The 26,189-nt window shown below is 45.4% G+C and overlaps 2 protein-coding genes across 8 annotated transcripts in view; one reads left to right on the top strand and one right to left on the bottom strand.

Annotated features, from left to right (window-relative positions):
- The first annotated feature begins 923 nt into the window (after positions 1–923).
- The window catches only part of GPLD1 (glycosylphosphatidylinositol specific phospholipase D1), an 85,140-nt gene continuing 59,874 nt past the window's right edge, over positions 924–26,189 (top strand). For 3 of the 7 annotated variants that reach the window (XR_014295444.1, XM_082637645.1, XM_082637650.1), the window contains exons 1-2: positions 924–976; positions 23,084–23,193. The gene's annotated coding sequence lies outside the window, so the exon portion shown is untranslated. Of the gene's footprint in view, positions 977–18,957; positions 19,036–20,255; positions 20,361–23,083; positions 23,194–26,189 lie in introns of those variants that run through there. The other 4 variants (XM_082637647.1, XM_082637646.1, XM_082637648.1 and 1 more) reach the window with 4 other exon arrangements.
- The window catches only part of ALDH5A1 (aldehyde dehydrogenase 5 family member A1), a 28,610-nt gene continuing 3,390 nt past the window's right edge, over positions 970–26,189 (bottom strand). The window contains exons 2-10 of the mRNA XM_082637651.1: positions 22,829–22,912; positions 20,444–20,614; positions 18,898–19,014; positions 17,143–17,286; positions 13,156–13,299; positions 11,351–11,509; positions 6,861–7,030; positions 4,383–4,441; positions 970–2,372 (exon numbers count right to left, since the gene is read on the bottom strand). Coding sequence (XP_082493777.1) covers positions 2,167–2,372; positions 4,383–4,441; positions 6,861–7,030; positions 11,351–11,509; positions 13,156–13,299; positions 17,143–17,286; positions 18,898–19,014; positions 20,444–20,614; positions 22,829–22,912 — 1,254 coding nt within the window. The 3' untranslated portion in view covers positions 970–2,166. The remainder of the gene's footprint in view (positions 2,373–4,382; positions 4,442–6,860; positions 7,031–11,350; positions 11,510–13,155; positions 13,300–17,142; positions 17,287–18,897; positions 19,015–20,443; positions 20,615–22,828; positions 22,913–26,189) is intronic.

Consider the following 26,189-nt stretch of genomic DNA (forward strand, 5'->3'; position numbering starts at 1 on the left):
AAACTAAAAAGTAGAGATTCACTGTCAATACGATGCGAACGTGATTCTGGACAGGGTCTGAGCAATGCATGTTACCAGGAGGTGGATTTCAGCTCATTCCTTATTGGGCCTTAGGGGAGATGGCTGATGTAACCCAGGGCAAACACAAGGCAGCTCCAGGACTAGCCATGGTACTTTTGTGCACAGGGACATCTCAGACCTTTAGCTATTCAGCTCCCCATGGCTCAGTGAGGGACGCTACATCCCAGCTGGGTCCAGGAGTGACTGCCTCTAGCACTAGTTTCATTCATGTTTTCCTTTTGCTCCCCAGAATATCCACAGAATGTCAGTGGGGTGTGCACACAGGGAGAGTGGAAGAGGAGGTGCCTCATCCTTGTCTGTTCTACCAGGAACAGCTTTTATTCCTTTTCCTTGTATATCAGGCCAGACGGAGACATGATACAGAAAAGCCTAGTGTTTTTTGTTTGTTTGTTTGTTTGTTTGTTTTGCGGTACGCGGGCCTCTCACTGCTGTGGCCTCTCCCGTTGCGGAGCACAGGCTCCGGACGCGCAGGCTCAGTGGCCATGGCTCACGGGCCCAGCCGCTCCGCGGCATGTGGGATCTTCCTGGACCGGGGCACAAACCCACATCCCCTGCAGCAGCAGGTGGACCCTCAACCACTGCGCCACCAGGGAAGCCCCCAGTGTGTTTATAATCAGAGTTTTCCTTTCAGAGTGACAGGAAACAGTGGTCATAGGTTTTTTTTGTTTTTGTTTTTTAAATGATGAACTATAAAAACTCTTATTGGATAAAAGGTGCCTGAAGGGCAAAACCTCATGCCTCTTCCAACTGGCAATTATGGAAATTCTTTTTCCTTTTGGGATTATTGTCGTGAAAGTGCTTTCGCTCTTTTGCAGGTGAAGGAGCAGCACTTCATAAGAACAGAAATAGCAGGCTGCAGGTGACGAGCCCTCACTCAGGCTCAGGTGCTGGGCAGGTGGGTACCAACCTCCGCTCACCTTGGCAAAGCCACTGCCGGACACCCAAGCAGGGCTGGGAGTTGCTACTCATAATAATGACGACTCCTGCGCTTACACTGAATTTTTACTTTTTGGCAAACACTTTCGCTTTCTCTGAGGCTCACAATAGCCCATGGAGCTAAATAAGGCATGTATAGAATCTCCACTCTCCTGAGGGATGTGGCGGGTGGGGGGCGGCGGGGAGGGGTTGAATGGCACATCCGTGGGGACAAAGCCAGGCCAGGCCGTTACCTGTGGGCCATCCATCCCACCAAGCTGCTGCTGCTGTGCTTTATGCTTAGGCTCATTTCCTAACGGAAATAACATGACATGGAAAACAGCACAGAAATGAAAAAACCTTTAAGCAGTTAATTTAGGACCATGGAGACTTCAATTTAAAAAATGGTCAAAAAAGGGAGAGGGGTTCCTTCATGTCTCAAAGAAACACAGGCAATTCTGTGCTATTTCTGAAGTCTTAAAAAAATGAGTGGCTCAGCCTCTGCAGCAACACCCCGGAATACCCAGCAAGTGTCTTTAGTGCGCCCAGGCAGTGATCCAGCCGTGACCGTGGGGCTGCGGGGGCCGGCTGGCCTCACGTTGCACTTTGCTCTGAGGCAGAGGGGGTTGTGATGGGGTCCAGGGCTTCATTCTATAAACCCTATGCTGGTTCTCAGGGAGTCTGCGGCCTCAGGCGCATGGCATATATTGGTCCCTAGTTAGGTAGGGGGAGGGGGAGGATTTGCATCTGTTTAAGGTTATGAAGATTGGATGAGCTTTAAAAAATTCCTAATTCAGGGGCTTCCCTGGTGGCGCAGTGGTTGAGAGTTCGCCTGCCGATGCAAGGGACACTGGGTTTGTGCCCTGGTCCGGGAAGATCCCACATGCTGCAGAGCGGCTGGGACCGTGAGCCATGGCCGCTGAGCCTGCGCGTCCGGAGCCTGTGCTCCACAACGGGAGAGGCCACAACAGTGAGAGGCCCACATACCGCATTAAAAAAAAAAAAAAAAAAAAAAAAATTGACCTTACTAAAATTTGACCTCTAGATAACAAATTAAAAAAAAAAAATTCCTAATTCAGATACCCTATGGGCTTATTTAAAATAATGGATGGCATGTCCCCATACCTGTGGCGAAGCTTCCTTTTTTATTTTTTAAAGAACTAAAGAATCCTATAAGCCTCCAAAGCACACGTACTTGAGCTCCAGGTACTCATCAATGCCATACTTGGAGCCCTCTCGCCCGAGGCCCGACTGCTTCACGCCACCGAAAGGGCACTCCACAGAGGAGATCAGTCCTTCGTTGACGCCGACCATGCCGACTTCTAGCCGCTCCGCCACCCTCCAGATCTGGGCTGGGTCTTGAGAGTAAAAATAACCTGTCATGGGGATAAGGGACATGGATGTAGAATAGTCATTAAAGCCAGCGGTCCCCAATCTTTTTGGCACCGGGGACTGGTTTCCTGGAAGACAATTTCTCCATGGACAGCAGGGGGAGACGGTTCAGGCAGTAATGCGAGCGGTGGGGGGTGGGGGGAGTGATGGGAACTGGCAGATGAAGCTTCCCTCACTCGCCCGCTGCTCACCACCTGCTGTGTGGCCCGGTTCCTAATGGGCCGCGGACCCGTACTGGTCTGTGGCCCTGGGGGTTGGGGATCCCTGATTAAAGACATCATGTCCACAGCTGAGGATGCCACGGATGACCATCTGCCTAGTCATGCGGGCCGGCAACCCTCCCTGCTCCCATGTGGAGCCCCGAGGTGGTCCTGTGCACGTCTTCATCTCAAAACCTTTGGAAATCATCTTTCTGCTTCTGTTCCACTCTCGCTAGCGCTCTCACCGTCTCCTATCAGGACTGTAACAATAATGAACGCAGCTGCTGTGGCCTCCTGTTCAGGGCATCCTGCACACGTCAGTTAGATTATCCATGTGATATTTTTAATCCCAAACCTTCCAGTGACTCCTTGTTACCTATAAATAAGGTTAAATTCTGGTGGGTATTTGAACTCTCCCTAACGTGGTTTCAGTCAACATTTTCAGCTTTATCTTCCACTATTCCAGGCACCAACCACTGTCACCAAACTTGTCCACCCAGTCCTCTTTGTCTTATCTTACTTCACTTCTTAACACCCCTGGTCCCCCTCTGCCCAGAATCTCTCTCCTCCGATCTCTGCACAACCAGAATCCTGCCCATCTTTGATGACCTGGTTCGGGGTGTGGCTTCCTCCACCATCCATCCCATCGAGAAGGGACGAAAGGAATACCAAACTCAGCATTATGGAGGCACTTGTGCACACCTTACTCCAGCGTTAGGCTCTCTGAGTAGGGGCAGACTCAGTCTCAGCAGCAAAGTAAGGGACCCTACAGTGTGCACGGCCTTCCTCTGGTTATCAACAGTTCTCTTCCACCCAGAGGGGAAGCGCCAATAGAGCACAGCTGTATCTTGTATCTTCGTCAGCACTTCATTCACTCTGGATGCTAAATACAGATTGGTTGATTGCATTTTTTAATGCCTTATTTTTTTAATAAAGTCATTTATTTATTGTTGGCTGCGTTGGGTCTTCATTGCTGCACTCGGGCTTTCTCTAGTTGTGGCAAGCGGGGGCTACTCTTCGTTGCAGTGTGTGGGCTTCTCATTGCGGTGGCTTCTCTTGTTGTGGAGCACGGGCTCTAGGTGCGTGGGCTTCAGTAGTTGTGGCATGCGGGCTCAGCAGTTGTGGCTCGCGGGCTCAGAAGTTGTGGCACACAAGCTTAGTTGCTCTGTAGCATGTGGGATCTTCCTGGACTAGGGCTCAAACCTGTGTCCCCTGCATTGACAGGCAGACTCTTAACCAGTGCGCCACCAGGGAAGCCCTTGTTGAGTGCATTTATGCACATATAATTTTGTCAGGGTCATAGGGTACATTCTGTGGCCACCTTATCCATGTCCAAACTGAAAGAACGGCAGCTACCCTGTGAGGCTCCCTCTGCCTGTGCTGCCTTCGCTTCCTTCATTGCCCCTGATGCTCTCTGTGAGGTCAGGTGCTATCTCTTTTGCTCAGGCTTCCAGGAGCCACACAAAATGGAAAGAAAAGCCCTTGGAATTTCCAGGCATCGAGGCTCTGGGAACATGGGACTTACAGGGTGCGTGTGATTCTCCACCTGAAACACGGCACTGCTTCTTCTCCCACGACCATACCCAGCTCCAACCAGGGAGCCCCCATCCTGCATCCGGGAATGAGGCAAAAGAACATGGACTTGCACAAGCCCACCCTCGCCCCTGGGAAAGCAATGAAACACATGCTCCAATGAAGTTGCCTTCTCAAAACCCAGGGTGACGTTTAACAAGCCACCCTGGCATCAGCTGGAGAAGTGATTATGACAGCTACCGAGCGAGGACGGACGCCTACCTGCCAGCCCGACGTCGGCCATGTTAGCGATCGCCACCGCCTCCTCCTCTGTATCAAACCTGCCAAAGTCAAGAGGGGTCATCAGCAAAATCCCTAAGGGGAGAGTAAGGAAAACCAGCTGATTTCCTCCTGATTTGTTTCCCAAATAAGGGCGAGGCATTAACCAGAGCTTTGCAGAGAGGACAGGAAAACACCATCACTCTCGCTGCAGCCGTGCAGAGTTCAAGGCTAGCGAGCTCGGATCACCACCAGTTCATCTCCTCTAGGAGATCGGGAGACACACAGGGAACTGCGGAGTATTCAGAATGTCGAACAAAACACCTTAAGAAATGACGGCTCTTGCTACCTACTAAGAAGAATAATATGTACCGATCGGACTTCCCTGGTGGTCCAGTGGTTGGGACTCCATGCTTTCACTGCTGTGGCCCCGGGTTCAATCCCTGATTGGGGAACTGGGATCCCGCAAGCCACAAGGCGGGGCCAGAAAAAAAAAAAGAAATGTACCGATCATAACAACGACTTTAGAAGCAGCCATAATGTAGGAGAAGGAAAACATCCAGAGGCCACTGGGGCCCAGGGCTCTAGTGTCGGCCCCACCACTTATGCTCTGAACAGTGTGACAGTGCTGGGGGTCTGTTCCCCTTGGCAATGAGACTGCTAGTATGGAAGCCTTATGCAGTCTCTTCCAGCTTTATCATCGTATTTCTGGAACAACATTTCAGAGGTCTTTTTCTGTTGCCCCAGGACTGTAACTGGGGGCAAAACATTGTCTGAATCCCAGTTCCTCAATTCAGAGGTGCAGCAGCAGTGGCAGCCAGCCAGCCAGCCCTCTGAAGGCACCGGGCAGAGCTGGCGGACCCCAGTCAATGCAAGAGGACACCTGGGAGAGAAGAGAGTGCTCTGGGGGAGGGCAGGTCAAGGAGGGTGACCCCAAGAGAGTTATTTGTTCTGAGGATGACCAGCTGTGTCTCCCAGGGCTTGGCTCTCCACCTGTAGAGAGCAAGCCATTCTATCCGCCAGAGAACAGAAAACGGGGCATCACCCATGTCCTTACTGCCCACCTGTCCCTCGAAAATGCAGCCATCGGGACTTCCCTGGTGGCACAGTGGATAAGACTCTGAGCTCCCAATGCAGGGGGCCCAGGTTCGAGCCCTGGTCAGGGAACAAGATCCCATATGCATGCCACAACTAAGGAGCCCACGTGCCACAACTAAGGAGCCCACGTGCCACAACTAAGGAGCCCTGGAGCCACTAAGACCCAGTGCAACCAAATAAATAAATCAAAAGAAAATGCAGTCATCACATCATCAGTTGTGACATCCTTGAGGATTTTCACCTTTCTTTGCTAACGTGGGTGGTGCTCCCACCCTGTGTCCCAGAAGAAGTGTGAGACTAGAGACCCCTAGTAACAACTGTGTCCCCCTCCCTGACCTAATGCTTTATTTACACAACAACAACCATAATGACATCAGGCAATGTGCTAAGTGCTTTACGTACATTATATCATTTAAACCTTACAACTGTCCTGTGAGGCAGGTACTAGTTTTTATCCCTTTTCCCATCGAGGACCCTGAGGCTCAGAGAAGTTAACTTGTTCAAGGGGACACAGGTAGCAGAGCCTGAATGAAGTAGCAGAGCCTGAATCTACACCCAGCTCAACTCCAAAGCCTGCATTCCTAACCACTGCATCCTTTCGGAAAATGTCAAGTTCATACTCCAGGTAAAAAAATTTTATTAAAACAAAGAAGATGAAAGTTCTCCAAGTGGTTCATTTCCCCAATGACAGATTAATCTATAAATTTCATTAGCAATAGAAGAGAGAGAAATATTTGGAGAAATAATGACCAAGAATTTCCCAGGACTAAACAAACACTTTAGACGTTAAAGAAAGACATTAGGACCTCTGACTGAAAAAGCTCACAGTGTGCCATACTCAAGCTACCATGGTAAGATTTAAGAACGTCAAAGGCCGTGAGAAATTTTAAAAGTCTCTAAAGAGAAAAAGCATATCCCTTCACAGGAGTAAGAACCAGGTATCAGCTTTCTCAGTGACAACCCTGGAAGTAAGTAGACCAAGGTGTGACATCTTCAAAGTGTTGAAGCTAGAATTTTATGCAGGTAAATTATTATTTACTTGTGACTGTGAGATAAAAGTTCACCTAAGAACACACAGTTCCTTTCCCACAGACACCCCTGAAAGAACTCTTAAAGGATGTACTTCATTACAAAGAAAAATGAGTTCGGCAGAAAGCAAGAGAACAAAGTAGAGAATTTGGTGAATTTTGTGGTCTAAACAGGCAATGATAGAAACAAAATTTTTTAAATGTTACATTGAACTTAGTGCTTCCACAACCCTGCTCTCTACTTCAGCCCATCCCCCACCCAGGCCTCAAACGACACATGAACTGGATTTCTCTCCAGGTTTCCTTTTCCTTTCCTATCATTTCTCCCGTCTTCCAACCCGCCGGATGACCTTACTTGATAACGGGTGCCACAGGCCCAAAAGTCTCTTCCTGAGAGCAGAGCATGTCTCGGGTGACGTTGCTGAGCAGGGTGGGCTCGAAGAAATTTTTTCCAACTTGATGTCGCTTCCCGCCTGTCACAACGGTGGCCCCTTTGGAAATGGCATCACTCACATGTTTCTCTACCTGTGTGAAGAGAAAAAGAACAGCCCTTGGGAAAGGTGGTCGAGGATACTTAGGAAACGTTTAACCTGCAGAAAACTGTAACTGGGTTTCTTTCTTTTTCAAATAGGTTAACGTACCCTGGCCCCTTCTGGGTAGAAAGAACCAAATACACAGAGGTACAGAGGCAAGAGGGCACATGGTGTGTACCATGCTGTCTCCTCCCAGCTCTGTGATTTTCTGGCTGTTTGCTATTACAGTTTGTCTAACGGTCTAATATACATATGCCCATGTCTTTGCAGGCCTGATGCTCAGCTGTCTTCCTGGGATTTGTTCTCATCTCCTTCCTGGGTTAGTTCCAGGCTCTTGGATCCCATGTTGTTCTCCTCCCTGGATTTCACTTTCATTTTGTTCTAATACATTCTCCTCGAGTAGTTGTTTCAAAAAAGGTGCACTGAAAATGGTTTACCTTCAGAGTTTTCTGACATGGCATGTCTGGTGTTTTACCTTGCATTGGTTGGTGATGGAATTTGGACCCAAAGTAGTTTTCCTTCAGAACGTTGAGTGCAGGTTCGATCCCTGATCAGGGAACTTAGATCCCACATGCCAGCAGCGTAGCCAAAAAAAAAAAAAAAATCACTCCTTTGTGGGTTTGTGGTAGCTTTTCCCACCTCTGGAAGCTTCTTGAATATTCTGGTATGTTCCTGACATTCTAAAATTTTAATGAAACATATCTGGGTTTTTCTTTTTATTATTCTACTTGGCAATTGACGAAGTCTTTCAATTTTGAAGAATTGTTATTTTCCCCCAGCTCTGAGAAGTTTTCCTCTAGTATTTGATAATCCTATTTCTTCCATCTCATGTCTTTCTTTCTAGAGTTCCTATTACTAAAATGGATACACCCCTCACCTCAGATCGATTTCTTTGTGCATTCCTGCCATATTTTTCATCTCTTTGTCTTTTGCTATAAATTCTAAGCGCTCTCCTCGATTTTGTCTTCCATCTTCATTACTGAGGTTTTTTTGTTTCTGTTTTTGTTTTTGCGGTACGTGGGCCTCTCAGTGTTGTGGCCTCTCCCGTTGCATAGCACAGGCTCCGGACACGCAGGCTCACGGGCCTAGCCGCTCTGCAGCATGTGGGATCCTCCTGGACCAGGGCACGAACCCGTGTCCCCTGCATCGGCTGGCGGACTCTCAACCACTGTACCACCAGGGAAGCCCCATTACTGAGTTTTAAAAAGATTTTGACCACCATGTTTTCAATTTCTAAAAATTCTTTCTAGGAGTTCCCTGGTGGCCTAGTGGTTAGGATTCCAGGCCTTCACTGCTGTGGCCTGGGTTCAATCCCTGGTCAGAGAACTGAGATCCCACAAGCTGTGCGGCACAGCCAAATAAATAAATAAAAACGTTCTTTCGGGCTTCCCTGGTGGCGCAGTGGTTGAGTCCGCCTGCCGATGCAGGGGACACGGGTTCGTGCCCTGGTCCGGGAAGATCCCACATGCCGCAGAGCGGCTGGGTCTGTGAGCCTGCGCATCCGGAGCCTGTGCTCCACAACGGGAGAGGCCACAACAGTGAGAGGCCTGCGTACCGCAAAAAAAAAAAAACCCCAAAACAAAAAACGTTCTTTCTTTTCTCATTGCTTCATTTTCATAGAACCTGCTTCTGTTTTATAGATGTACTGTCTTCTCAGAACTCTTGGAGAATACTGTTAGGTTCCTGGAAAAAATCCTGTCTGTTCACAGAGTCGTCTCCTTCCTTGAGGGTCAACTGTTCTGTTTGTTCTTGACCCTCCTCTGATGTGCTATGGGTTTTCCTCTAGGGCTGTCATGATTCTTGGTTGTTCATCTTTCTAATGAAGGATGGGGTTGGTTAATTTCAACGGGTGACATGGGTGACCTCTGCTGTTTCCAGTCTCTTCCCCAAACGAGAGGGACAGCACCAAGCTTGGGTTTATCTCACTCGGCCGGCTTCACTTTAGGGGTGGCCCCACCCGAGCAAAGGGCAAAGGCAGGGGAGCCCCTCTCTGGCGTGCCTACCCTCATCCCTCAAGCTCTACTCCTCCTAGGCTGGCTGCTCTATTTCTGCAGAGGGATTTTCCTGCCCAGAGCAAACGCCTCTGTTAGGTTGTATGTGTTGGTGGTGGGTGGAGGGAAATGACCCAGAAAACTGTGCAGAAGTAGAACCAATTAGCACTATTTCTCCCCTCCTCCCACTGCTACCCTCTACCCCAGCCATTTCTAGGAAAGCTCCATCCTAGAAATGACACCCATTTCCTCTGCAGGCTTCCCCTGGGCCTGCCTCATCTGTTAACACGATCCCTGCTGCCTTCCAGAAGTTCATCACAATCCATGGTCCACTGGAGTCTCCCCCAGCCTCCCATTCTCAGCGGAATATGCTGTAGGATTTCAGAAGAGGTAAATATAGGCTTGGGCACAGTCGGCCATTGAGATTCACCCTTTGAAATCCTCACCCCTTCCAATGCCCTCATAGTCCACTGTCTGCAACAAATCCCCATTAGCTTACTTTCTATGATTTATATCTCTAAAAACACCTCTATTTAACATACTTAACGAGGCCCCGTCCTATTTGACCTCAAATAGAATATGCTCTGTCCTCTTGTCACATTAAAAGTGATGTGCACTTTTTCCCCCAGGTAGTTACCCTGTGACTGTATGTACACTAAAGCCAGCCCAATGGATTGTTTTCAGACAAGATGTTTTCTACTAAACTCTCAGAGGAAAATAAACAAAAACAAAAAAACCCTTCAACTGTAGTGGCTTGAGGTCCTAGGAAACAGCATCCTCTAGAGAGCAATGTCTATACACTTTGGGAAGAATAACAACAAAGTCTCCAGACAGGTTTCCCAGTCTGCAAACTAGCAATAACTGGGGCACTAAATGCCTGGGCCCTACTCCAGACAAATTCACCCCCACTCTCCTCAAGTAGGACCGAGGCACCTGTAGTTGTTAAAGGTCCTGGGTGGGTTAAGAACCACCCCTCTGGGACTTGAACCACAGCTGGTACAGAGTCAAATTTTCTTCGCTGGCTGAGTGCCCAGGGTCTAGAGTCATCTCAAAAATGCAGGTGGCACCCATGTAAACTTTAATGTATGTTCTTTATCTAGAGGTAGAGAATCCCAAGGCAATGTCATCCGAGCTCTGTAAAACCCCAGTGCTTCCTTGGTGTGTCTACTGGGGAAGGCACCAGACATGATTTTCAGCCAACCAGACTGCCCACTGGGTCAGGGCAGCCATGCTGGGGCTTGGTCCTCAGGCCCTCAGGAGGCCGACGAACAGCGACTGGGCTGTGCTTCCCACCTGGGTGCTGACCTGGCTCTAACTTGATTTTGATTCCTCAGGTGACCCAGGAGGCTGGCTGTGCCCCCTTTTTTCCCCACACACAACCTCCAGCCTCCATTTTCTACTAAAATTCTATTGAAATCCTTTCTACCAAGTAAGGACTTATCTAGGGAGCATACCGGATGATTGGTATTATAAGAAACCTCCTTGTAAGCAACTCTAAAGAGGATTATTTTCTTAAAACAGTGGAACAAGAAGAGAAAACTCACCTCACTAGTAGTCAAGATTGTGACATTATTTGAACAAACAAATCCTTGCTTAAGGAGTTTCCCTTTCTTGCCATCTCTAAATCTTAAACATGACTTCTGTGGCTCTACATCTCCTGCCAGGATGTTTTCGCCAAGGATTCTTCTGCAAGGGCGTTTTGTTTTCAGTGCCAGCCAGCAGTTCAGCTGAAACATAAACGATCTCAAAAACAAAGCCTTGGGGCTTCCCTGGTGGCGCAGTGGTTGAGAGTCCACCTGCCGATGCAGGGGACACAGGTTTGTGCCCCGGTCCGGGAAGATCCCACATGCCGCGGAGCGGCCGGGCCCGTGAGCCATGGCCGCTGAGCCTGCGCGTCCAGAGCCTGTGCTCCGCAACGGGAGAGGCCACAACAGTGAGAGGCCCACATACCGGAAAAAAAAAAAAAAGCCTTTTTCCTTTCCTTTTAGGTGTTCCAAAAATTAAAGAACTTTGTATTTCAGGATCTTAATTCCTGAGGCAGCAGGAGATAGACTTATCACCACTGTAAAAGAAAATTTAGGGAGGGCAGTAGGAGAACAGACTGACGGATCTCATGGGGACTCAGTGAAATGATGGAGCTGGAAAAGCTTATAACCACGTGGTGCCACTCAGTTTATACAAATTGGCAGAAACTCAGTTGTTTTCCCAATTTCTCCATTATTTCCAAAACCGCCTTGCTGGCCACCTTACCAGAGTGGTTTTGCTAGTTAAGCTTCTGATACTGAAACCATAACATTGAACAGATAATAAAACGAACTTACCTTTTCTACAGCTTTCTCATTAATTAACGGGCCTTGAGTAGTTCTCTCCTCAAATCCATTACCCACGTGCAGGTTTGTTTTAATTGCCTCGGCAAATTTTTTCACAAAGGAATCATGGATACCCCTTTGCACCAAGAAACGGTTTGAGCAAACACAAGTCTAGACAAAAAGAAACAAACTCACACTGACAGTTTGTTGGAAGCTATTGACCCAACCAACAACCGTGTGACTGCTGCTACCTCTGAGTGTGAAAGCACTTTCCCAGGTGATTCCCATCCTGTGTTCTACCTGCTATGTTCCTCCCCACGTGGGCTTGGCCCTAAAGACAAACATGCTGAGTGCATGTACTTCTCCAGGCCCCTCTACAGCTACCACATCTCTGTGGTTAAACAGGTAAGCGAGGATAAATATCTGCACAAAAAACCCAAAAGCCACCTAACCCAAGTTGTTTCGAATGGCTCCTATTGGAAAGAATAAAACCAACACAAGAAACTAACTCCCTGAGACAGTGATGTTGCAGTGACAGCAGAGCTAGAAGGAAAGGGATTCGAAGGCTAACTTACATCCACTAGCTTAGTAAACCTTCCAGATGCTTGGCGGAATCCGAGATTTTGAAAATGGACGCAAGACCATTCTTCCACGTCAGCCTAAATTATCGAAAAGCCCTTTGCTTATTATTTTTCCTAATTAGACCTAATATTTAAAAATTATGTAATATAAGCACATTACAGGAAATGTAGTTACCCTTGATACGTTTTCTTCTTGGCTTTTTCTTTTTTTTTTTTGGCTTTTTTCTTAATCGTATATTTTTCTAATAGAAACAAGCCTATAGATAATTTTGTATCCTATGTATTTTTATTGGCTTAAAGCAATACACCCCAAAGTTGTAGCTTTATAAGTATAACTAAAGGTTACACATCTTGCCATTTTGTGTTTCTAAAAGGATAACCTTTCAGGAGTTATCATTCCATTTCTGGAATGCATTTAAAACTGCTTAGTGATGGTACTCCAAGACAAAGTGCTTAAGAATATTGTATAAGAAGCCAGGATCCTGGCAACAGCTTGGATAGAAGTTGGGAGACCGGGCCCTAGGTTCACAGTCCCAGATCCTGAACCCAAGGATGTATGACTTCAAGTCAATTAGTCTTTCTAGAGTTTCATGTCTTCAGCTGTAAAATGCAAGGTTTGTGTCAGATAACTGGGAAGGTCCCTGCTAGATCTAATGCTCCAGGATTCCCTACAAGGTGTGAGCTCAGGCCACCACTCTCCCAAGGACAACCTGGACCCTCCTTGGGCCACTGTAGTGTGTGCAGCCCTGTAGTGTGTGCCTGTCATGCCCCCTCCATCTCGGGAAGAATGAGATCCAGGCAGCAGGGTTTTGAGTTTTTCAAGGCTCCATCTCAACATTTTCCTCCCTTCTTTTCCTTAAGACTGTGGGCCTCAGACCCTAGGTGTTCATGCTATTTTGTGTCTGAGGAGATGTTTAAACCTGTTCAGCAGAGAAAAGCCCAGTGGGGTAAAACTATGAAAATAACCAGATTCAAAGAGGAGCTGAAAGATGAGACGAGAGAACGATTTGATTAAAAGGCATCTGCTGTTCAGGAAATGCCTTGAAGCCAGGGATGATACCTTATTTCTCTTTGGACCCTCTGAGCCTAGCAGAGTCCCAGGCAGAGAGGGAGCACTTACTAAACACCTGATGAAAGAGGATGTGGACAAAGAATGAGGAGAGTGTCCTCCCAGGAGGTGAGGAAGGGGGTAGAATCTGTAAAACACACAACCCAGAAAAATGCCCTGGGACTCACCTGTCCAGAGTTCCTAAATTTAGATGCCATGGCCCCAGCGACAGCCTGGTCAACATTGGCACTGTCGAACACAATGAATGGGGCAAGGCCGCCCAGCTCCATGGACACCCTTTTCACAGAGTTTGCTGCATGATGCAACAGGACCTGGGAGCAGATGAGAGGATGCTGTGAGCACCGAATCAACTACATGGACCGGTGAGCCTTTGTTTCAAAAAACTACCCAGTAGTGGAAAAAGCCAGGTGCACAGTCGTGTATACGAGATGACAGTTTGCATAAGAAAATGGGAAAATAAGAATCTATATGTATTCATATTGCTTGCATTTGGTAAAGAAACACGAGGAAGATAAAGAAACTAAAAATTACTTATAAAAGGGAGGAAATCAGGGATAGGGGTGAGGGTGAAACTTCTGAATATAAACATGTTTATATTGTCCTGATTTTTGAACCATGTCAATGTATGACCTATTAAAAAATTATGATAAATTTGTTATAAAAAAGTATAAAAATTATGATAAAATTATCATATTATAGAGATATGCTAATAAAATCACCCATAACCCCATAACCCATAGCTTACCACTGATAAAATCTTAAGGTATATCTGTCCAGAATTTGGCCACACACACCAGGGACATGTGCCTTTTTTTTTTTTTTTTTTTTTTAAAGAAACAGGATGGTAGAGTTACACAGCTTTATAACCTGCTTTATCTTCCCAATTAGTCATATATCTGGAACATCATAACATGCTCACAACACTTTAAACACACCCATATCAGTGTGTGTTTCTAGAACATCCTTTAGCTGCTTGCCTAGTATTCCACTGCAGAGCTATTCATTCATTTATTTATTCAGCCCCCATCTGTTGGAAATTTAAGTTGCTTCCAATTCCTTGCTGTTAAAACAACACTGCAATTATTCCCTCAGTATAAATATGTAGAAGTAGAATCACTATAACAACAACAAAAAGAAGTATAATCACTAGCTCAATGCACAACTGTAAGGCTTTTTGATACATATAACTATTAGGCTTTAAATATCCAGGAAGAGATTCTTATGGCCTAGATTCCTATGGCCTTGCTTTATTACACGATGGTAGGTCTTTGTCCAGTCACAGCTATGAGAACGATGGACCCACTTGGATGGTTCAAGTGAAACGAACAGTGGGCGCAAGCCCAAGGTCATTCCAGGACTGGTCCCTGTGATACACCGCTGTGGGTTTTATGATAGGTCTCTTAGTCAAAATTCAGAAAAGCTGGAAAAGTGCGTCAGTGCTGGTACTTCTCTATATGCCCAGGTGTTAATATTCCAGCAATGAACTAGTAAAAATGGTCTTCTCAATGAAATGTTACTATTCAACAAAGTAGTACAAGTTTTAAGATTAAACCTATTTCTTTTTTTTAAATTTACCTAATTGATGTATAGTTGATTTACAGTGTTGTTAGTTTCTGCTGTACAGCAAAGTGATCCAGTTATATATACATATATATGTATATGTGTGTGTATATACTTTTTCATATTCTTTTCCATCATGGTTTATCACAGGATACTGAATATAGTTCCCTGTGCTATGCAGTAGGACCTTAGTGTTTATCCAGTCTATATATAATAGTTTGCATCTGCTAATCCCGAACTCCCACTCCATCCCTCCCTCACCTCCCCTCCCCCTTGGCAACCACAAGTCTGTTCTCTATGTCTATGGGTCTGTTTCTGTTTCATAGATAAGTTCATATTTTAGATTCCACATATAAGCAATATCATATGGTATTTGTCTTTCTTTCTGACTTCACTTAGTATGATGATCTCTAGGTCCAACCATATTGCTGCAAATGGCATTATTTCATTCTTTTTTATGGCTGAGTAGTATTCCACTGTATATACATATCACACCTTCTTTACCCATTCATCTGTTGATGGACATTTAGGTTGCTTCCATGTCTTGGCTACTGTAAATAGTGCTGCTATGAACATAGGGGTGCATGTTACCTTTTTGAATTATAGTTTTGTCTCGATATATGCCCAGGAATGAGATTGTTGGATCATATGACAACTCTATCATATGGCAACTCTATTGGATCATAGTTTTTTGAGGAACCTTCATACTGTTTTCCATAGTGGCACCAATTCACACTCCTACCAACAGTGTAGGAGGGTTCCTTTTTCTCCATACCCTCTCCAGCATTTATTTGTAGACTTTTTAATGATGGCCATTCTGACCGGTGTGAGTAAACCTATTTCTTTATTTTCTTTTGAATTTTTAAGAAATGCTCTCTGCCAGGCCATTGATTTTTCTGACTGTGCTCGCTCTTGGGTCGCTTGCCTCCACCTGTGTCCTCTGACTGCGTCTTCTTGCTACTCAGTGCGCATGATGAGGGCTGGAACCTGGCTCTGACCTTCATGACCCCTGTGGCACTGCCTGCAGGCCTGCTACGTCTTAAGGAATCCTTTCTGCTCCAGTTCCCCCTGCTGACCTTCTCAGGATCTCAGCTTTCAAAGCCCTAGAAAGGGAACGTGAGTGCCCAGCTCATTTCTCTATAGCCAGGTCGCTCGTCCTAGGTCACTGGCCAGCCTATGGATCTGTTTTCCTCAGGTCAGATGACCACTCATGGTTGAATTCTCTGTGGCGGAACAGATGAGGTATTATGTGCTATAAAGCATGGCTGCTGTCCCCGCAGCAGGCCCCGGGAGGGGTGGTCCCCCTGGGAGGAGTGAGGGCAGGGCAGCATCTCCAGAACAGGCTGACCGAATGGGGTTCAGTAGGGGCAGGATTCTACGTTCCAGATCAGGAGCTCAGCCACTGATCCTCTTCAAAGATCAGCTCAGAAGAGGCCCTTGGCTATTCCTTTATCAGTGATTCCTATCACTCTTCCCTTTAAACCACTTGAAGTGAATCACTGTCCTGTGTAAATAATTTAAGAGGCACAGTTGGACTTAGCAGGAACGTGGTCGACATTTTCCTTCGGGGTCTATCCAATGGGGATAGTTCACTGAGCAAAGCGAGGTTGGGTAGTGAGTGGCTGGCCTTTGCCCAGCATCTGAGAATTTCTCTGGCTTCAATGGCAAAGGTTTACAACCCTTTTTCCCAGGCCTCTCTCTTTTTCTCTAACTATTGATATCTTGAAACCCTCTGAGAGTAAGTTTGCTCTGCAGGATCCATTGATCAGGGTGGTAGAAGCTTATGGATCTAAAAATCTCTGCTTCTGGAATGAACGGCAGGCTTCCCAAGTGTGAGTTTATGGCATGACAAACGTGGTTATGGTTGGGAGCTACTAAAATTGCTTTATTCTCTCCTGCTTCTCATGGTGTCAAAAAATGACCAGTTTCACCAAAACTTTCAGATTAGATTTATATTATTTTTATCTGATATATGTTTATGTACGTCTCTAGCATGAGTGTGTGTGTGTGTATATAAATACCAGCAGATAAAAGTATCTGTAGAGAAATACCATAAATAAGAACTTTTGTTCTCCTCTGCTTTTTTTCTCTTTTGAACGTTTAAAAGAATAAGTAAAAATGCACTCACAGGCACACAAATGAAGTTTTCGGGAAAGAACTTTTCAACATATGAGGAGGGAAAAAAAAAGACCTTCCTGTTTCTGTAAGCACCTTTATACTAAACACAATTTTTGTTCAGTTCTAAGACATCCATTTCTTTAATTCTAGTTTATGAAAGAAACATGCATTCCAGAGTTATGGGAATTCCAAAGTTATGGACAACTTTCAGCTACTTCACATGCAACAAATAATGGGAACCTTGTCTACCCCTAAACTTTCCGTTTTGTCAAATAGAAACCTAGGTCATGTCACAATAAGGAACAGCATCCAAATATCTCCAGAAAATGATTGGACGTTACGTTATGGGACAGAGCTTTTAACACTCTGCCAGAAATCTTCCTACAAATGGTGATCGAGATGAAATAGTATTTTGATACTCTATAAAGACAAGATATTAGAATGCCATTTGTTTTTTTGAGACTTGAGTCACATACCTTTCCAGTGGCTGTTGAACCCGTAAAGGAAATTTTAGACACTAGGGGATCCGTGCAAAGTGCTTCCCCTACTTCCTTGGCCTTCTTTTGAGAGCAGGGAATAACGTTGTATACACCCGGAGGAATTCCAGCCTGGTCTGCAAGCTGTAAAGAGAAACAGCAAATGTGGCAGCAAATGATCAAACTGGAAAAACAGAAAAGATAAATAAATAGATGTTTTAATCTAAAACGTAATGGCAAAAAAAAAAAAAAAAAAAACTAGGCTGACTTTAGGGACAGAATATATTTGGAACTGCAGTAAGATTCTTAATAGTGCTAATGTGATATTAATATGAATGTGTTGTTGGAAGTTTCTGTATGAATTGAAGCACTATTTTATTGTGTGAGAGAGAGTGTGTGTGTGTGTGTGAATACATATATGTATATTTCCTAGCCCTGACACTAAAAGGCCTAGAAACAATGACCAACTAGTAGCAATGACCATCCCTAGTGCCCCAAATATACTCTTAAAATGTAATTTCCTACCAGAAGAAATAAGGGCTTTCTGCAAAAATGGTTAATCCCAGGTCTGGGGCAAGAAATACATATAATAAGTCTAAAATATCTTGTCATACTAGCAAGGAAGGTCTCAAAAACTGTTAGAGTTATGTTAAAAGATAAAAGAGCCAACTCGAAGAGGCTGCCATTGGCCAAAAATGGGGGCAATCTGAGCTTCATCAAAGATAATAACCACAGCAAACTGAAACTCATCAAATACGTTAAAATCTACTGGCACATAATGCTACTAACAAACTAATTGGGAACCTTAGGCACATGACAGGAATAGATGCATTAATTTGGAAAACTGTAAATAAAAAGAAAGAATCAAACATACTGTCTTTCCTATGGGAATTTACCACTGGGTAACCACACAGGAGATGATGGGTAGCTTTGATTTATAGAAGTGGTCTGGTGAATAAATGAAAGAAAAAGGAAAGAATTCACATATCACCATTTTTGCACTCCTAATGAATTAACAGACTGAGCAGCATTGCACAGCAATGGCTGCAAATATGAAAACAGAGACACCCAGACATTACTCGCCTCCTGACAAAAGGACACAAAATGGGATCGAACCCAAGTCTAAGGAAGCGTCTGGATGCAGCTGCCAATCTGTGGAAAGCGCAGCAGACAGAGGAACACGGTGCATGGTGTGCCATCTGCAAAGCCCAGACTATGGGGAGCTCTACCGGTCAAATGTCTCGCTTCTTCAAAAGATAAACTGTAAGGGACAGAAAAGGATGAAGGGGAATGTGTAGAACAGAAGAAACTCATCAAACATTCCCAATTTTAAAAAACTGCAGGCCACTGCAGGAAGCCTGAATTTTACTCTGAGAGACATGAGAAGCTATTAGAGGGTTTTCAACAGAAGAACAAGATCTGACTGATGCAGATTGAGCTGGAGAAGGGAATGGTAAATAAGAGGTGCCCTGAAACTGAGAAATGCCCACATTTTGGTCACATTACTATGACTTACTAAAAATGATGGCTAGATATCATTTTTGGGGTAGCCTAAATAATACATTGCCTACAGATGACAGAAAACTCCCCCATCTGTTATTTTTTCTAAAAAGAACATCATCTGGGTTAAAATAATGGCTAGTGAATTAAAACACAACACCATCAAACAGGAGACGCAGGCAAAGAAGGTTTCGAAAGCCTTTCCTTCTGTCCCAGATAACATCCTTTTTTTGGACTCTGTGCAGAGAGGCTCACCGCGGCCAAGGCCAGGGCAGAGAAGGGCGTGTCCTCGGCAGGTTTCACCACTACCGTGCAGCCTGCTGCCAGGGCGGCCCCCACCTTCCTCGTGATCATGGCGCTGGGGAAATTCCACTGGATCAGAAGAGAGAGGAGGTAAGTGAGAGGAAGGACTGCCCCCTGGTCCAAAGGCAGGCAGGTTGGGAAGTCAGCCAGCAAATTCCAGTGCACAACTGCCTGGCAGAGCTCTTCTTGCACAGGTGAGCTCTCAGAACACCTGGTACCTGCTGACTGCAGGGACTGGGGAGACAAAGCCTCATAGAGAAAGGAAACACCTTCAGAGTTTAAAACAGTACAAAATCATCTACACTGGGGACAGCCAACTTTCTCTGTAGGGGGCCGAGTAGTAAAAATTTTAGGCGTTGTGGGATGTCCAGTTTCTGTCACGAGGACTCAAGACCACAGACAATACAGTATGTATATGAATAGGCGTGGCTCTGTCCCAATAAAACTTTATTTACAAACACAGGCAGCAGGCTGGATTTGGCCTGAGGGCCATAGTTTGCTGACCCTGTGGGGGGAAAATATTAGCAAAGGTGATTTTGAAAATGGTAGATGATATATTACTTTCCTCTCTATATATATTTAGAGATAGCTCTCTGTACACATCTGTGTATCTATAGTAACTTTTATTTCAGCAAAAACTCATATAGTGCTTATTCTGTCCCAGGCACTGTTCTAAGCACTTTTAAACTATAATTAATTAAATCCTCCTCACAACCCAATGAGGTTGGTATTTTTCTCCTCATTTGCAGGTTTGGACAAAGTGAGAGAGCAGTTAAGTAATTTGCTCAAGGTCACACAGCTAGTGGAGAGTCGGCTCTGAGTCAAACCTGGTCAGTCTAGGCAGTGAGGGGGGCAGTTCTCTGTAACTGTGGTGAGCAGGGAAAGAGAAGCAGTCTGGAGACCAGCTGGCAGACATTGTAGAGAAGCTAACATGGGATCTAGAAGGTGGACCCAAGAAAGGCAGTTCATGTAGAGAAAGCTGGGTGCCCCACAAGTATACTGCAGCCCTCTCCAGGCAGACACAATATCTTATTTTTTAGCCTTTTTACTTTCAGAACCTGGCCCATTGCCTGCTGGTAGATACATAAATACTTTGCTGTTGATGATAACCATAAATTAAGCATAAAATTTTCTCAAAACTATAGCACATTTAAAAATTGTCAAAAAAAAATTGTCAAATCTTAAGTCTTTTTAAAACATGATAAATACCAGAAGATCTTTTTAGATGTACTAGGCAGTGCCAAGAAGAAGCCTTTATGCTAAGTCAGAGGAGCCCCTGGGTCCTCCAGTGGGTCATCCCCCTTCTGCAGGCATTGGAAACACCCCCTGGCCACCACCACACCTCTCACACCTATTGCAGAGGACCAGGAAACACACCTCCACATGCAGCAATGGCATCAGGAAGCCAAGAACAGGTGACACAGCTAACAGGACGAGCACACCTGCTCAAACCCCACTCAACCTCCTCCCCTAGGATCTTGCAGATACTGCCACATACTGGGGTGATGACTGCGGCCACACCGAGGGGCTGCTTGAGGACCAGGGCCCGTTTTTCTTTTGCTGGGGTGTAGATAATGTCTCCGTAAACGCGGCGGGCTTCCTCTGAAAACCACTCCAGGAAATTTGCAGAATAGAGAATTTCTCCCTGTGCCTCCTTTAGTGGCTTTCCCTAAATTAAATCAGAAAAGGACACACTCATTACCTTCTAATAACGAAAGCATGATTCTGAGTTTCTAAATTCTTCAAGGATGCGAGCAGAGCAGAAAAGTCTCCCGTTACAAAACGCACAGGGTAGTTGAGAGATTTCTAATGAGAAATGGAATATTTCCTGCCACATCAGTAAACAAAGGATGTCACAGTCATCAGCGATTTGCAGCCCTCCAATGTGAGCTGGTGAGCCCTGAGTGAACTCAGGATGTGAAAACACAGGATACTGGCCCCAGAGAGCTGAGGTGCATATCAAAGGAATGATTTCAGTGAGCCCAGACTCTTGCATCTTCCCATACAAAGAAAAGCGCTCAATTCCTTAACTTGGGATCTGGTTTTCTTTACAGTAATCTTTTGACATTCAGACGACCTGCTCTTTGTTGCAAAACTTCTGTATAACCTGGCTCTGCACTTCACCTCCTCGGAGCAGGTTCTCTTAGGGTTCCTTGAGATGCCGCCTCCTGGGCTTGAGGTCCTAAAAATTCCCGCCGAATGAAACAAAACTCTCAACTTTTAGGTTGTGAATATATTTTAAGTCAACACTAACCTCAATGTGAGTCTTAGAAAGCAGAATCACAAATGGGGATGGAAGGAAGCCTGCCAGGCTGATAGTTGAGAAGGATAATCAAATAGTCAGCTTAGAAACCCCATTAGGGGACTGTAGATAGAGAGGGACTTTGGGGGGCTTTGGGAGACCACAGTAAGGTTAATGATCACTCAGGAAAGTAATGGGAAAATCCTGAAACAATGTGGGCTTGTTTGACTCATAAAGCTGAACAACTAAGCATTAAAGCCAGATTGGCTTGCTTAACAACAAAATCAAGCTAACTTGATTAGCAACAAAATCATACAAAAGAAGCATGAGACATGCCCCCAAACAATAAAACAATGGTGGCATGAGACCTACAACCCGCCCGGTGGTGTTATCAAGTTAATGACCCCCAGCACATGCTCTGTGCACACAAAAAAAATCATTTATGGAAAGGACATTTCAAAGTGAAAGACCCTCATTGTAGTGAGACCTGAAATAATTTTTCCAAAGTGCCATGACAGTCCTGGCCTGACCATGTAGGGACAAAAAACCCAAAGTGGAGGTGGAGCCGATGATGGAAACATGATACCTACTCAAGAAAGACAAAGACTGTCTTCTCCCCTCCCCCCTCTTCCTTTGATTATAAAAATGTAACCCACTAAGTACTTGGGGCAGCGCAATGCTTACCTGCCCGCTTGTAAGCCTCACAAGCAACCTATTAAATCACTTTAAAAAAATAAATTTATATATTTATTTATTTATGGGTGTGTTGGGTCTTTGCTGCTGCACACGGGCTTTCTCTAGTTGAGGCGAGTGGGGGCTGTTCTTCGTTGCGGTGCATGGGCTTCTCATTGTGGTGGCTTCTTGTTGCAGAGCGCAGGCTCTAGGCGCACGGGCTTCAGTAGTTGTGGCACGTGGGCTCAGTAGTTGTGGTTCATGGGCTCTAGAGTGCAGGTCAGTAGTTGTGGCTCACTGGGTTAGTTGCTCCGTGGCATGTGGGATCTTCCCAGACCAGGGCTCGAACCCGTGTCCCCTGCATTGGCAGGCAGATTCTTAACCACTGTGCCACCAGGGAAGTCCTAAATCACTTCTTATCTATCACTTTGCCTCTTGTTGAATTGTTTCTGTGCTGAGACATAAAGGACCAGGCTCCTTGGAGCCCCCCGAAATGACACCTAATGGTTTCAAGACCACCCTGAGCCACAATCGTCATTTGCATTCTCAATATGTTTACAATTAGGAGGAGGTACCTAGAACTGCCTCTTCAATTTTTTTCCTTCTAACATCTTCTAAATGTTGTGAACGGTGGAAAGTAATTTATTAGAGCAACCAAAAAACTGGTGCCTTTGAAAATGTACAAAAACAACATGAAAAATCAATCAAAGCAGTCACATGCTAAAAACCTGGAATGGTGGAAAAGCAGTATTCACACAGTTCCACTCTAAATCTATTTCTTGCATATTATTAAATAGGCATGCCTGACTTAATTTTGTGCCCAAAATAAGAATTAGCTGATATCTGATCATTAGGCAAGGAATTCACCTTTTCTTTAGCTACAGCACTGAAGTTAGAGGCTTCCCCATGCTTCAGTCTAAGAACTCCTAGACAATTTCTTCAGGTAGTAAGTTAGGGTCCTGAACTTACACTTTCAGCTGTGATTATCTTGGCAAGGTCATCCTTATTTTGTATCATTAAGTCGTACCATTTCCGAAGTAAAGAACTCCTCTCCTGAAAAAGAATTAAAAAATAAATAGTAAGATGCCAAGTGTAAGAGAGACTATTAAATAATCTTCAGTTTCCTAAAATATTTGCTGTGTGGTCTCATTCTTGGGGAGACATACATTGACCTTTCCTTTTTTTAAATTGAGGTATAATTGACATACATTATATTTGTTTCAGGTGTTCTTTGACAAGTAATAACAAAGATCCAATTTCAAGTTGCATCTAACAAGGTGTGCGGAGTCAAATTGTGAGAAAAAAGTTCTGCGGAACAGCTGTTATTATTTATGGTAAATATGAATAACTGGAATTTCACCACACTAAGGTATAGTTCCTTACTTTAAAAAAAAAGTCATGTTTAATTGCAGTGAAATACACATAAAATTTGCCATCATTTTTTTTTTTTTTTTTCTTTTTGCGGTATGCGGGCCTCTCACTGTTGTGGCCTCTCCCGTTGCGGAGCACAGGCTCCGGATGCGCAGGCCCAGCGGCCATGGCTCACGGGCCCAGCCGCTCCGCGGCATATGGGATCCTCCCAGACCGGGGCACGAACCCGTATCCCCTGCATCGGCAGGTGGACTCTCAACCACTGCGCCACCAGGGAGGCCCCATCTTAATCATTTTTAAGTATGCAGTTCAGTGGCATTAAGCACATTCACAGTGTTGTGCAACAATCACCACCGTCCATCTCCAGAATGCTTTTCATCTTGCAGAACGGAGACTCTGTACCTGTTAAACAACAACTCTCCACTCCCCGCAGCCTCTGACAACCACGATTCTTCTTTCTGTCTCTATGAATTTGACTACGCTAGGTACCTTATATAGGTAGAATCATACAGCCTTTGTCCCGTGACTGGCTTATTTCACTCAACACAATGTCCTCAAGTATAGTTCTTTATTTTAACGACTCACTGGCTAGTTAAATTTGTCCCACAAACTGGGGTGGAAGTTGCAGGGTGTGTAAGGCATCTGAAGGGGTTTTGTACACTTAAGAGGACCCAGGCACAACACCATGGATGTACTTGATGCCACTGAACGGTACACTTGCAAATGGCTAAAATGGTAAATTTTATGTTATGTACATTTTATCACAATTTTTTTAATTTCCAAAGATAAAAGGATGAATGAATAAATTGGATTATTAAGTATATTATGGAAGGAATGGTTTCTTAAAAAAATTTTTTTAAAGGAACTCATATAAAACCATTAAAAAAAAGAGAGCCCAGAGAATCCAGGTCAACCAGGCCACACAGAGGTGCCCCGAAGGAAGATGTGCCCCCGAGCTCTGGCTTCCTGCATCCAAACAGGTGTATCGAAGCAAAGGAGAATCTTTGGTTTATTCCTACCTGCCTGAAAGGTTGCCCACAGCAACGAGCAAACCTGGTTTGTCAGTCTGTCAGCCTAATCCATCCAGCAGGTGTTAAGATTTAAATTATTTTCTCATTCCACTCATGAGCGGGGAGCCTGAGACTGTAAACCACTAACCATCTTTCTCTGGGTTCTTTCCCTTCCCTATTTTGGATAAGCTAATAAGCTTCATTATCTTAGCTCTCAAGGGTGTTGTTGAGATGAAGTCTTCTGAATCTCAAACCCCCAGGAAACAGGCATTGACAGCTCTTAAAACAGTATTACTACAGTAATTTCACCCTCACTCTGTGCAATACTGGTTAAGAATCTGATGACTGTGGGCCTGTGTGCTGTGACTTATTCTGGGTAAGAAAGGAGAGACTAAAATCTAGGAGGCCTGGCTTAGAGAAAAAAAAGAAATATGAGTAAATGGCCTGCAAGGAATAGAGCGCCACACATAGTCTGAGAGAGAATGAGAGAAGAACATGGAACAGCATGAGAATGGTAAGACTAAAAAGCAGATTCTGCTTGTGGCAGAAAACCCAAGGTCCAGTCTGAACACAGAAACCAGCAGAGGCCACAAATTGCCCTCAGTGTGCACGGCCCGTGTTATGGGTTAGTTGCGCCTGCCCCAAAAAAGGTGTGTTGGAGTCCCAATTCCCAGCACCTCAGAGATGGGGAGATGGGGTCTTGACACAGGTCATCAAGTGAAGACAAGGTCATCAGGATGGGCCTTGTTTGGAGATGGGGGTCTTGATAGAGGTCATCAAGTTAAGACAAGGTCATCGGGATGGGCCCTAACCCACTATGACTGATGTCCTTATAAAAGGGAAATTTGGACAAGAAAGAAGCACGCACAGAGGAAAGATGACACAGAGAGACACAGGGAGAAGATGGCCATCTATAAGCCAAGGAGAGAGACCTGGAACCGTTCCTTCCCTCAGAGCCCTCAGGACGAACCAACCCTGCCGACACCTTGATTTCAGGCTTCTTGCCTCTGGAACTGAGGTGACACATTTCTGTGGTTTAAACCACCAAGTTTGTGGTACTCTGTGACGCCAGCCCCAGGAAACTACTCCAGCCTTTGTAAGGAGCTGAGTAAGTGTGCAGGACTCAGACAGGGGGCTGGGGAGGCTGGTGGTAGATGGAGTAATGTGGGGCTCAAATCCCAGGCCCTCCACTTGAGCAAGAGTGAAGTTACAGAACCAGGAGCCTCTGTAAGCCAGTTTCCTCACGCACAGCGTGGCTCGACTATCTACCTCACAGGGCCATTGAAAGGACTAAACAAGATGCACGTGAAGCACCAAGAACAGCACTCAGCTGTGGAAGGCACAATAACGGCCCTCAAAGAGGTCCTCATCCTAATCCTTGGAACCTGTGAACATATTACTTTACAAGGCAGAAGGGATTCTGCCTACGTGATTAAGTACAGGACCTTGCGGTAAGGAGATGGTCCTGAATTACCCAGGTGGGCCCAGTGTAACCAACGAGGATGGCTATAAGAGGGAGAGAGGCGGGTCAGAGGCAGAGTGCGCGATGTGATACGGAAGTAGAAGTTGGAGTGCTCCGGGGCCACAGACTGCAGGCTGCGGGCGGCTTCTAGAAGCTGGAAAAGGCAAGGAAAGCCCTAGAGTTCCTGAAGGAATGCAGCCCTGCAAACCCGTGTTGGACTTCTGACCTCCAGAACTGTAAGAATAAGTTTGTGTTGTTGCGTTTTGTTAAGTCCCTGAGTTTGGGGTGATCGTTGCAGCAGGCCCGAAGAAAGTAATGTATCAGCTTGTGAGGCGGTCAGTAGACGCGTCAGTAACCGTCTTCCCCTGAACTCCTCCAGGAGTTCACAAGGTGGAGAAAGGAGGGCATAAAACGCGTGAAAAGAAAGACGTGAAGTAATGCAAAAGGTGTCAAGGGGAAGGGCGAGACCAGGGTACGGGCCGTGCTA

This window comes from Mesoplodon mirus (genome assembly GCF_964341445.2).
Source record: "Mesoplodon mirus genome assembly, chromosome: 12".
Lineage (NCBI taxonomy): Eukaryota > Metazoa > Chordata > Mammalia > Artiodactyla > Ziphiidae > Mesoplodon > Mesoplodon mirus.